A 12,038-nucleotide genomic window follows, 5' to 3' on the forward strand; every position below is an offset into this window, starting at 1 on the left:
CATAATTTCTAAATCGACATAGAATCAACGGACTTTGAAACTATAAGCAATTTAATAATTCCACTAGTTAGATAACAGAAATCTGGGAGAAGGGAATTTCAGTAGCACATACCTTCACTGTTACAAATTAATGTAAAAAAAAAAAAAAAAAAATGGAAAGGCAAGTTTTATGGAAAATTACTTGGAAAAAAATTTATTTCTAGGTCCTTTAAAATCAGGGCACTTGACTACATGAGATTCTTAAGGGACTTGACTTTATATGCTCTTGGTGCTTGTGTCTGAGAAAAAAATAAATAAAATACCTGGGCTTGTTTAGCAATAAATTGAAACTTGTTGGTTTGGCAAGAAGTAGTGTGGCGGGAGTAGCTAAATATTCTTGTGGGAGAATGAAGAAAATGAGCAACAGAATCCTTCATCCTTTAAGTATTAATATCTATTTGAGGGGAGATTTTTACGTAGAGAAATAAGCATTCTAAAAATACTCCTGCCCTCATTGGTACAGAGGATGCCACTGACCTCAACGGAACTGTATCATGCTTAATAATGTTATCTTTTATTCTCTTAGCTTATTTATTTATGCAGTTCAGACAAACCTATCAAAAATTAAATTTTTTTAAATTAAAAAATTAAATCTATATACTAAGTTCAATTTTTTTAATATTGCTGAATCATTTTGATCAGTTTAATAAAAATCCTTGATTATCAATTAAAATGTTAAAATAATAAATCTGTCTTGGGAAAGGGAGCTAAATTTCTGCTAATAAGCACCTGATGAAGGTTTTCTGAGTTTTTCAAAGTTAATTGTGTCTTAAAACCCTATATGCTCCACTACAAGGAGAATATGAGGTTAAACTTACCAGTTTGACTGAAATTTTATAAAAACAACATCAGTGGTGCACTGTGGATATGGCTATTCATTTAAAATGATACTTGAATTTGGGAGAAATATCAAGCCAATAAATGTATTATAAAGGCAGCGCTCTGCAGAAAAGAAGAAAACCCAGATGATCTTTAAGGACCCTTCCAACCTAACCCATTCCATAATTCTAAGATTTTTAAAGATCCATTTCAGGCCAAACCTTTATATGGTTCAGCATTTCTATTTTAAGGCCTAAATACACTCCGTCTAATACTTAGCACTATTCATGTCCCCAAAACAGCCACAAGAGTAATGTGAAGTAAAGCACAAGAACTGAATGCCCCTATAAGACACATCTTGTCAGTCAGAACTTCTCTCCATGTTACTACTGAAGTCCTTCTTATGCTGTACCCAGAATATGGTGCACACACATTCAGCACAAGCATTAGATTTTGGTTCTAAAAAGATTTAACCCAAAGCCTTCTATCTGGAAATGTGCTGAGAATCAGCAAGAGCAAATAAAAAGGTTAGTGCTGAAAACAAAGGAAATAAAAAAGCTTAAAGGCTTGCTTAGGCTCTTGTTTAAGAAACACGGGAATAATGTTTCAGTCTCTTTTATAACTCAAATGCAGAGACTGTACACTTCTAGCCCTTTGATCAACACAGCAGAATTGATTCTGAATAGTAAGTAGTGGATGAGAAATAACTCTTTTTTTTAAAAAAATGCAATATTTGAAAATGAAGTTGTCCATTATCCATCCTGCTGGTAGATTTTTCTTTATCAAACCAAAATAGTTGCTTGTCTTCTTTTATTTTAAAATATTGTAAAAAAATTAAGATTTTTAAAACATCTTTTCTTGCTCTTTCTGAAAACGTAATTTTCTTATCTCTTATTACAAGGCAATGTGGCTTCTAAAATTTGCCCACTTATATACTGAACAACAAAACAGATCCCTCTGCTTTTAAACTCTTGGGTCTCGGTTAATTTCAGTCTTCTGTGCCCCTGCCAGATATATGATTCTCATTCAGCACTGTTGTATTAGTTGCTTTTTGCAATAAGTCATTTTTATTCTACTCTCTTAGGATAGTGTATCTGCTTGATGTATAATTTCAGTAAATTCCCTCAAACTGGGCAACATCAACCTTTGTATAAATAGGAAATGAAGAGTATTGTCTTAAAAAGTGCTTTTCCAGGATTTAATAGTGGCTGAAGCCAAAGCTTTTACTGTCTCCTTCAATAATATTGTCAATAACATAAATCTGTGCTGAAACAATTTCAGTTGTTTAAGACATAGAGATAAAATTATGACTCAGGATCAAGTTTCCACTAGTACTTGCTTGTCTGCCAGAACATGTACTCTCTGCACGCTGCCCTGTTTGTCATCAGACAGTGGAGAGAAACCAGAGCAGAAGTGTGGGTGGCTGGGCAGAGAGGGGGACTAGAAGTAGGCTGAGGGCATCGTCCTGTGATAAGCCCAGCTGCCCCTGCTGCCTACTCTGCCTTAGGCATCTGCTGCAGTGTGAGTGTGCGGCTGCAGTAAGAATTCCTGTGGGAAGAAGCATGTCCAAAATGGCCCTGGGGCTGCAGGGGCCCATGGCTGTGTACCTCAGCATGTGAGCGCACCCACAATGGAGCCAGAGAAGTGAAAAGGCAACAGAAGGGAAAGAAAGCAGCACCCAGAGACTGGGTGAGAGAAATAACAATTTATTTCCTTTTCCTTGAACAAAGGGTTGCAGGAGCCCTGCTAGTGCTGCCAGAAGGGTGGTCTCTTGCAGGGCTGGGGAGAGTCCTGGGGCTGGGTGCCCTTCTATCTGGGGGTTGTCCAGGCCCATCAGGACACTGGTGCCTGCCCAGGACAAGACTGGACTGGCTACAGCTGCTGCCCTGGGCAGAGGAACCTGCCACTGTCATTGCCTGCCCCAGCTCCTCCTGAGGCTGGTCCTGCTCTGCAGGGACAGGCACAGGAGGGGGGTGCCTGGGACCCCTGTGTAGAGTGGCCTTTGATGTATCAGCTTCTGTCTCCACATTGGGGCCTGCAGGGCCACTGGCAGGAGACCCCTCCCAGGAGCTGTTGGACCTGAAGCTGCTGGAGCTGGAGCTGGCTCTGGCCACAGGGCTGTTGTTCTCATCTCTGACTGCACCGGATTGCAGCAGCCTCTGGGCCTCCTCGCTGCACTGGCCCACAATTATGTTGATGGCACCATGGACCAGCAGTGCTGTGTGTTGCTCGAGGAGAGGCTCCAGCCCCTCAATCAAGGCCTGTGCATTCGGCCCCTTGACACAGAGGTCGTGCAGGATGGTGCTCTCTGCGGCCTCAACCAGCCACCACCAGCTCCGGTATATTCCCTCCAGCCTCTGGCGCAGCCAGGGCCGCACAGGGTCCAGGAGCTGCTGTCGTCCACGGAAAAGTCCTGCCCAGACCTCAGGAAGAAGACCACCTCCAAACTCCAGCCCTGAGGCCCTCTTCTCAGGTGGGGATAGTGTACCCTGTGGAGAAGATGGATGGGATGCCACTGGGAAATGGGGGCTGTTCTCATCCAGGACATCAGGAACTGTCCCTGCTAGGCTGCTGCCATCTGGCAGCTCCTCAGGGGCTGTGATGGCTGTCTCCAGATAGTCGTCTTCACTGTCAGAAAACCTGATAGTCTCTATTGTTCTTCTGCAGAGTGGGCATGATGGATTTCTCTGAGCCCACCGCAGGATACAGCCCAGGCAGAACCGGTGGCGACAGGGCAGAGCAGAAGCCACGTCCTTCTGAGTGTCCTGGCAGATGGAGCAGTTCCTCTCTATCTCCATGGCCATTTTTGTGCTCTGCAGCACACTTGTGAGAGCTGAGGATCAGGAGCTGCTTTCCCTCACTGGTGTCACGCATTGAAGGAGGGAGAGGCCATGGTGACTGGTGTCCTGGGAAGGGAAGAAATGCCCAGGGCCCTTGAGAACAACAACTTCTCAGGTCCCTGCTCCCCTTCACCCACACCACGGCCACCCTTGATGTCCCCACACAGCCAACCTTCACTGCTGCCAGCACCTGCAGTTCCTGGCTGCCTGAACCAGGCAGGGCCAGGGAAACAGGCGTGACTGCTCTGGGTCTGGCACTGAGATCTGCCAATGACAGGCACCAGACACCACCAAAGAAGCCTAGCTCAATCCTCTTGGCCTCACAGTCTTGCTCAGATGGAGTTCAGGTTTGAGCCAGACTAGTAAGGTTCTGCCCAAGTCCAAATATAAGCAGTGGAGGACAAAGTGTCCTTGTACATCCCTCCATGATGTCACAATCTGGCACTCAGTGATGTCACACTCAGCCAGCAGGTGATGTCACAATATAATATTTGCCCTGACTAGCACACAGTATCAGGAGAAAAAAAGGAAATAACGTTTCTTGTTTTCAACGCCTTTATTTCTGTGTTGCTCTTTCTCAGCCACAGATGGCAATGTGTCTTACCCTGTGTCATGGTCTCCTGTGAGGGGCAGAGTGGTGGGAATAGTCAGCATGGACTGCCTGTAGCTGGATGACACCTTCTCCTCTCACTGCCTTTCCTTGGGCTATGCCAGGATTTGGAGGACTTGGGTGATCAGTAGCCAACCCTGGGTGTGAGTCTCCCACTCCTGTGGGTCGTGTCCCTGCCTCAGGGAGAAGCAGAAAGGGGCATTTTGCTCCAGTCTCATCCAGTGCCACTGGCACTCACTCACAGTGCCATGTCCCTCTCCACTTGCCAAGTCTCCATGCTTCTGGAAGACAGTGCATTGGTGCTCCTCAAAAGCACGAGCGATGGAGTCTGGCCTCGCATTTGCAGGAAGGATCTGGAGTTGCTGTCCCTCCAGAATAGGGCAGAAGGGCTGGTGGCACCCTGCTCACAATTGTGGAGAGTCCAGAATCCATCACTGTTATGACGTATCACAGTTTGAATTGTCTATATAAGCTTTTGTTGTTCTTAATGAAGTTGATTCTGTTGCATGCCTTACATGTGACGGGGTCCGTGCCCACAAATGCTACAAGCCCTGGAACAGGCTCTTTCAACAGGCATTGGTAAACCAGAAGCACTAGGCTTTGGGATGTCTGCAGTAGCATCTCCTGGTAGAAATCAAAGGAAAAAGGAAGAGCTCTTCAAAACATATTGTGTGTACCAGTCACCTCTGGAAGGATAGGGACAAAAAGGAAAAAGGACTGAAAAGGAAAGAGAAGCATTCAGCAAAAGAGGTGAGCTACTAGGATAGCAGGGAGGTTTTCCCAGAAAGGGAGGTTTTCCCAAAAAATAAAAGAAAATGTTGAAGCCATTTGCCAATTTTTAAAAACACAGAAAAATGATATAACGGAAACTAAACTGCTGGCATTCTTAATATATATTGCCATAGTTATACCAGGATTCCTGCTGATCAGGACTCTTAATGTGACTGCTTGGCAAAAAGTTGGGAAGATAATGAGAGAAAGAGCAACTTTGGGAGATATGGAAGCCTTCAGGAATTTAACTACATGGACAGAACTTATGGATGCTTTAAAGTCTGCACAAAAGAATTCAAACTCCTCTAAGGAAACCGACTCTAACCCTCCTGCCTCCCCCCCCCCAAACCCCTTAGACACTGGGCGAAGACATGGAGGTGGAGGGGGACCACTGGGAACATGGGAGGAAAAAACATGGGAAGGAGAAGGTATATTGTTGGGGTCGGCATTGTCTTCCCGCAGTCAGGAGCGGGAGGGAAATGTTATAAGCGGTAGTTCTGTGCTGAGTTTTTGCGAGCGCGCAGGCTCCAGGGAGCGAGTGCATGATTTAAACCCGGAATTGTTATGGGGGGGGGGGGGGCGGTTATTGGATTCCTGCTGCAATATGTGCATGCAAGATGGCTTTTGCCGTGGGGCTGCTGTGGAGTGCAGCCGTGTGGCGACCGCGTGGTTGCATGGATGTGGTCATTTTGCCCGTGCTGGGGGCAGGAAGCGGAGGTTTCTCCTCTGTCCCAGCAGCCATTTTCTCCCGGCCGCGTGGCAGGGGAGGGCTCATCTCTTCTGGTCCCGCGGTGCCGCCTGCACCGCACTGAAGAACCGCAGGCGTGGTGGGGTGAGAGGCAGCCGGGGGGCGTGTGGTGAGAACCGAGCCCCCAGCACCGCGGACTCACCCCTACTGGGTGTGCCTGCCCCGTGCCATGCTGGGTTGGAAGTCCTGGTGGCGTGGCAGACCCCCCCGCTCAACCCTGGCGCGGTGCAGCTGCCTCGGGGCCGCCACGGCGGTGGCGGCTCCAGCTACGCGGGAGCCGGAGGAGCTAAGGGCACCCCGGGGTGCGAGCCCAGGGTCTCCGGGTGCAGCTCTGCGAGACCCCGTGTGGCCGAGGGGTTGCCCCGGCTCCAGGCTGGCTCTGTGGGCTGGCCTGGCCCCACCCTCACGCCCCCGCAGCGCGTTCGCACCCCCCGCGCTCACAGCAGGACACGGAGACACAACCTGGTACAGCCCTGGCCCGAGGCCATCAACAACGGCAACAGCAACAATTAAGACGCCTGACCCCCCCCCTCCCCCCCATCGGAGACCTGATGGGGAGGAGTAGTTGAGGCAATGGAACCTGCAGGGAACAACAAAGGTGGGAATGCTGGCACCACCTGGTAAGTGCAAGTGTAATTTAGTCCTTGCTGCCTGCCAAGGGAGAAAAGAGACCTCAGGGCTGTAGGTCAGTGTTACTGAAGAGCAGGGGAAGAAAACCTGACCTACAAAGGATCTCTCTTTGGAGAAAGGGCTGTGAAGTCTCTGTACTTCAGGTGCTGTGCATTTTGCTATTTATCTGTTGTGCTGCAGAGTTGTTTCCCCTCCAGACTGATTGGCTTGACAAACAAAGTTTTATTGATATCTCTAAATGGGAAAGAAAAGCCCAGGGAATATCATAAAACTTACTTTCTTCTTCACCTGCTTCTGGATATGCATTCAGAACAGGATCTTAGTTGTGACCCAGCACCTGTGGGCCAACACCTTACAGAAATGACACAAATAGGGAATGATTTGTACAAGGGGAATGGATGGAAATTTCCTGAAACAATGCAGAATGAGAGCACTTGTCAAAGCAAATATTTCTTAAAGCAAATACCTAACAGGAAAGCCACCATACCAGCTGCTGAACACGTGCAGTGGGTCAGTGCAGAGAGCAGAGAGAAGGAGGTCTGTAGGTAAGGGGTGCTCAGAACCTGTCCCCAGGCGAACTTTGCAAAGTGGTCCCTTCACATGGCAGAAACTCTAAAGCAGCTGTGACTTACCTTCCTACTGGGAAGAGATGGAGGAAGATCAAAGAGATCTTTAAGAATTTGCTGCTTTCCAGGAAACAACCACATTAAAGCACTTCAAGTGGACAGACCAAAATTGGAAGATTCATCTGGGGCTTGGGGAACAGCTTCAGAGAGGGAGGAAAAGATCTGTGTGCTTGGAATCAGCCCTTTATTTCAGTTACAGTGCTTAAGAAAATGTTTTTCTTCACTTCTGGATGCATTTCTGAGAGTTTAATCCAGAAGAAACATATTCTGAAAAAAATTCTGTCTCTTCTTACCTGCCTAAGATTTCCTCAATCAACCTCTTTCAGGATAAGAGGAAGCTTTTGCTGCTGAAGGTTAAACAGGCTTTGGACAGTACATTAGAAAGAAAGGAAGAATTTGTAAGCATTTTCAAATTAGAAGGCCTCAGGAGGGGAATATCTCTGCCTCCAAGTGTGGCTAAAACCTAGTATTTTCCACCTTGCTGTTTTTCTTCCTCTTTCATTTCACATAGTTTTCAGGAAATTATCCTGGAGCCCGTGATTTCTGTGTCAGCCTTTTTGATGTACCTTCAGTGGCTGAAACCTGACATTCTAATAAAATGCTTTTTTAGCAAGTGTAGGTCAAAGTCAATGCATGGGAAAAAAGTGGAGGCTTTACTGGTTCAGTAACCAACTCAGTTACTGGGAACTCTCCTCATTTCAGCCACCCTTCTGGTTCCACATGGCTATGTATCAAGCCACAGACTCAGGGAACTCTGTCAGAAGATAGTAACCACCCTGTGGTTCCAGGGACATCCCGTTAGTCCTTCTTCACCCTGGTCTTCTCAGTGATGGAGGTCCCAGAGTTGTTCTTCTGAACAACTTTATACAGTCCAGGTTCTGGGTATTCACAAGGTGTAGATGCCATTCCTGTAACTCGGGATGGCATGTGTATAAGCAGTTGCTTTCTTTCCCAAAGTCTGACACAGTGGAAATTTTTGTCTGGATGCGTTAACTAGGATATGCCTTGCTCAGCCTGGAATTAGTGCCTTCATGTTGCGAATTCCACCCTTTTGTGCTTATCTCAAGTTCCTTTGGTGGCTTTGCCCGCATTTTGAGACCATCAGTGGTGCTCTTCAAGTCCTTACATGTCTGCACACATATAGGACTCCCTTCCAAGACAGCCTTGGAGCTGGCACTCTATATATGTGTTGTGCCTCTTTTCCTTATATGCCATGGTTCTGGTAAGACTTTCCACCCACTGGCAGAGCTCAAGCTGTGCTATTTGTTAGTTGGTCTACTGAGATGATCAGCTGTTCCTGCCATCTGATCCACTGACCTTTAGGGAATTATGAATTTGTAGAATGCGTGTGGGTCCTCACATGTAAGGAAACCCCAAGCTTGCTTTGCCTCTCACACAGACCGTGCAGAGAACATGCAGGACAGCTCAGGATCTCAGCGTCTTGTGCTGCTGCTACTGCTGCAGAGGTAGAGTGCCAGTTAATGAACGATTAGCAGGATAATAGACACCTTACAGCACCTCAGTCATTTCATCAGGCACACACCTTCTACAAGGTGTGCAATACAACATTAATTTTACAGTTAGCCAGGGAAGGACATGTGAATTTCTGACATGCTTTGGTAAAGGATAGTCAAGGCAGTTGGCTTCTTCTTTTCTAGAGCTTCACTGTTTTTATCAAACCTGTGATCTTTAATTCAGCTGCAAAAGGACCTGATCATCCAAATAATAAAGATGTTATTCTTAATTAGGCTGTTGATTTTTGAAATATTAGATAGTAATAATTTATTCTGTGAATTAGACAGTGTTTTGCTAAGAGATTTTGGGAAAAAACCCCACAGACTTGATGACTTCTATTTCCATCCATGAAATAGAAGGGGAGAGGAAGAGAGGGAAGAGGAGAACACCTTCTTGTCTGGTCTGTGGGTCTGTTGATAGCTGTCATGAGCTAGCAGAGAGGGAGCTACAAGAACAATCAACTACAGCTCAGGCAGCTGAAAGCGACCTGTGTGGAAAGAATGAGTAACATTACCCTCTTTCTACTCTACATGTTGTAATATTTAATACTCTCCCGATACTTCATACTATTAAATTGTGATGAAGTAGGGCCGTTACCTTTGATTAAATTCAACCATGAGCTAAGTGCTCAGTGACACTAAAAGGGCTTTTACGGAATTAAACCAGACCTGAGATAACAAAAACTACAGCAGAACCTTTCACCCAGCTGGTGTTCACCAAAATGCTACCTCACCTTTTTAGAGGTAGAAGGAGATTGAATCTCTCAACCAACTTGTAAACTGAACTGCATTGAGATGTATGATATTCATTTTATAAAGAGAAATACGAAGAAATGCTCATTCCAAAGAATGAAATTAAATCCTTTCTCATGGCATTGGATTACACTCCAGCCAGCAGGAACACATGTCCCTCCTGTAAGAGCATGTGCATAGGAAATAGTCTTGTTTTAGCATCCCAAGATGTTCCAGATAATTTTAAGTAGGAGCAGAATTTTCTCAATTGATAGTGATTCAGAGACATCCCAGGATTAGGTTGCCCAGTCACAGCAGGTGCAGCACTGCAGCCTGAATTTTGAACCTGCCCCTTTCAAAACCAGGAATTACCAAACAAAACTGAGTCTCTCAGGTTTCCCTCCACTTTGTGAGTCATAGTTTAATGAGTATTTTTAATTTGGTCTTTTTTGAAAATGGTAGTCTCTTGTCTAGATTTCAAAATTAACATGCATTTCTAGTACTAGCTTTTGCCCTTCCAGACCTTTCTAACATGTAATTTTCTTCTCACTGTGTGGTGCATCACACTTGCCTCTGGATTTATCCATAGGAAACCATGCCTAAGCAATGGTTGTAGTTCTTAAATAAAGAGCATAAAATCAGTCACCTTACAACCTGTTGCAGTTTGGAATCTGTATGTGAAAGAGGATTCATGAAATCAATACAGTATGGATTATTGAAATGTGAAAATTAATCCATGTGAACAGTAATCCATGTGAACAGCTGATACTGACACGATCTATCATGTTACTTCCAGGTTGCATCTCAGAGATTTCAGCTTGTTCTATTAAAACATGAATTTAAATGTAATTTTGTCTAGTTTTTCTGCTTCACGGCTGTACTGAGATGAAGTTGTGATGACATTTTTGGTCTGTGTTTGGCCTTAGCCACCTGCAGTAGTTTATAGTTCTCCCTGCCAAGTTCACTGATAAAACAGTGAATTCGTCCTTGGAGGAAGAACTTCTGTATAAACTGTTTTAACTGGTGTCCTGTGATTGGTTAATTGTCCGTCAATGGCATTTGGAGGAGAAAGTGATGATGAAGTGAGGAATGCTCGCCCCCAGACTCAATTAAGAAAGACCCCCAAAACACACCACGCATGCGTAGGGGGATTTCCGAAGTTCTCACCCATGCGCAGAAGAGGTGCACTTACATAACCAAGAGGGTGGGATTGGGAACCTCTGGCAGGGCGGTACTGGCCACTCCTCCCTGGGCAGGAGTGCCCAATGAATTGTATAAAAGCAGACACATTTTCCGTGTTCGAGGCCGGCTCTACACGAAGGACTGAGTTGCTGATAGCGGGGACTCCTGCTGAAGTGGGAGCCTGCCAACCCTTTGGAAAACGCAGCTGCTGCAGAGGGCTTTATAAGTAGTTAGAGTGGATAAGACCATCTTGTAAGTGACACCTGGGTGAGTAGGGTGTCATGCCTTCCTCTTTGGTTTTTGGTTCTCTTCCCCCCCTTCTTATTCCCCTTCTCTCGAGTGTCTGTCTTCATTGTTAGCCACCTTTCATAATAAAAAATTTGCTTTATTGAGTAGCAATGGTGTCTAGCTTTTCACGTTCCAGTATACTTCAGACCTTTTCACTAATACAACGGCACTTCAATTTCCATGTCTCCAGTTATTTTTTTCTCTTTGTGTGGTTCAGAGCCCTGGAGCATGTCCCTTTGAGATCAGTCAGTCTTTCCTTGTGCAAACATCTGGAACACATTTTCGGTGTCACTGGGATGGTGCCTAGAGTTGTTTTGAACAGCAGCACGCAGTGGCTGCAGCCTCCTGGACACCCATGTGCTACCACTCTGCTGCCAACCAGAGAGCAGTGCAGAGGTTTCTCCCTTGCTCAGTTTGCAAGGAAGTGGCCCATGAAAAGAGAGCAGAAGAAAACACTCACTGGCCAAGAGCTGATCTTGGCTTCAAAGAACCCTCTAGGGCAGGCTGGCTGTCCGTTTGTCCCACACACTGCTCAGAGAAGGCCACAGGACAGTACCTGCTTTTGAAATGCCTCCACAGCTGGACCCTTCTGGGCCCTGTACCTACAGGAAGAAATCAATAGAGATATGTATGTACACACATAATTTTGTTTGTACTCAGTGCAGAGCCAGAAAATGATCCTTCTTGATACCTGATGTAAGAAACTAAATCTTCATCAACCCCTGACTGCCCTAAGGCTAAATTTACTGTTGAGGGGGGCAGGAGAGGAGAAAAGTTTGCCTGTGCTGATGCTGCCGGGAAAGATGAGCTGGGAAAGATGAAATGGCTCAGCCATGCTCCCTGTGTCACATGGGCAAGGTGTGTGGGAACCTAAGGGTGTTGGGAGAATAGAGATTATATGTGAACAATTTCCTTTGCATTCCTGTGAGCCTTGCTTTGGCATAACTGGGTGTGGACAGTAAAAGCAGCTGCTAGCTAAGTATGGCTACAGGCGTTGAAGTTAGAACAAAGGAGGCTCCCTGCCAAATTTGAGGTGGAGTTTCAGGAGGGTAAATGTGTGTCCTCAGCTCATATGAACACCTGTTGTAGTCCAATTAACAGTGGACAACAAAGTATGTTTTCCTTATGTATCTAATGCTGTGTGAAGAAGAATCACATGTTTGAGTGTAATACATAGTATATAAAGTGTCTTTCTTCTAATAAAGCCAACATTTTGTCGATCATACTGGTCTATGAGCG

At 45.7% G+C, this 12,038-nt stretch overlaps 1 protein-coding gene across 4 annotated transcripts; it reads right to left on the bottom strand.

Annotated features, from left to right (window-relative positions):
* Positions 1 to 2,548: 2,548 nt before the first annotated feature.
* Positions 2,549 to 6,343, bottom strand: LOC135406571 (uncharacterized). 4 transcript variants are annotated; one of them, XM_064640886.1, is made up of 2 exons: positions 5,970 to 6,343; positions 2,549 to 4,994 (listed from the first exon to the last, which is right to left on the bottom strand). In XM_064640886.1, exon 2 carries the CDS (start codon positions 3,660 to 3,662, stop codon positions 2,565 to 2,567), a length of 1,098 nt encoding a protein of 365 aa, XP_064496956.1. In that variant the 5' UTR covers positions 3,663 to 4,994; positions 5,970 to 6,343; the 3' UTR covers positions 2,549 to 2,564. The 4 variants fall into 4 exon arrangements, with proteins under 4 accessions (XP_064496956.1, XP_064496957.1, XP_064496958.1 ...); XM_064640887.1 differs by having other exon boundaries at positions 2,549 to 4,929; positions 5,966 to 6,343; XM_064640888.1 differs by having other exon boundaries at positions 2,549 to 3,764; positions 3,871 to 6,343.
* Positions 6,344 to 12,038: the final 5,695 nt, after the last annotated feature.

The sequence above is a fragment of the Pseudopipra pipra genome, chromosome Z (assembly GCF_036250125.1).
Source record: "Pseudopipra pipra isolate bDixPip1 chromosome Z, bDixPip1.hap1, whole genome shotgun sequence".
In the NCBI taxonomy this organism is placed as follows: domain Eukaryota; kingdom Metazoa; phylum Chordata; class Aves; order Passeriformes; family Pipridae; genus Pseudopipra; species Pseudopipra pipra.

What these genes read in the sequence shown, in the direction of transcription:
- LOC135406571 (XM_064640886.1), bottom strand. Translation starts at nt 3,662, where the DNA reads ATGGCCATGGAGATAGAGAGGAACTGCTCCATCTGCCAGGACACTCAG.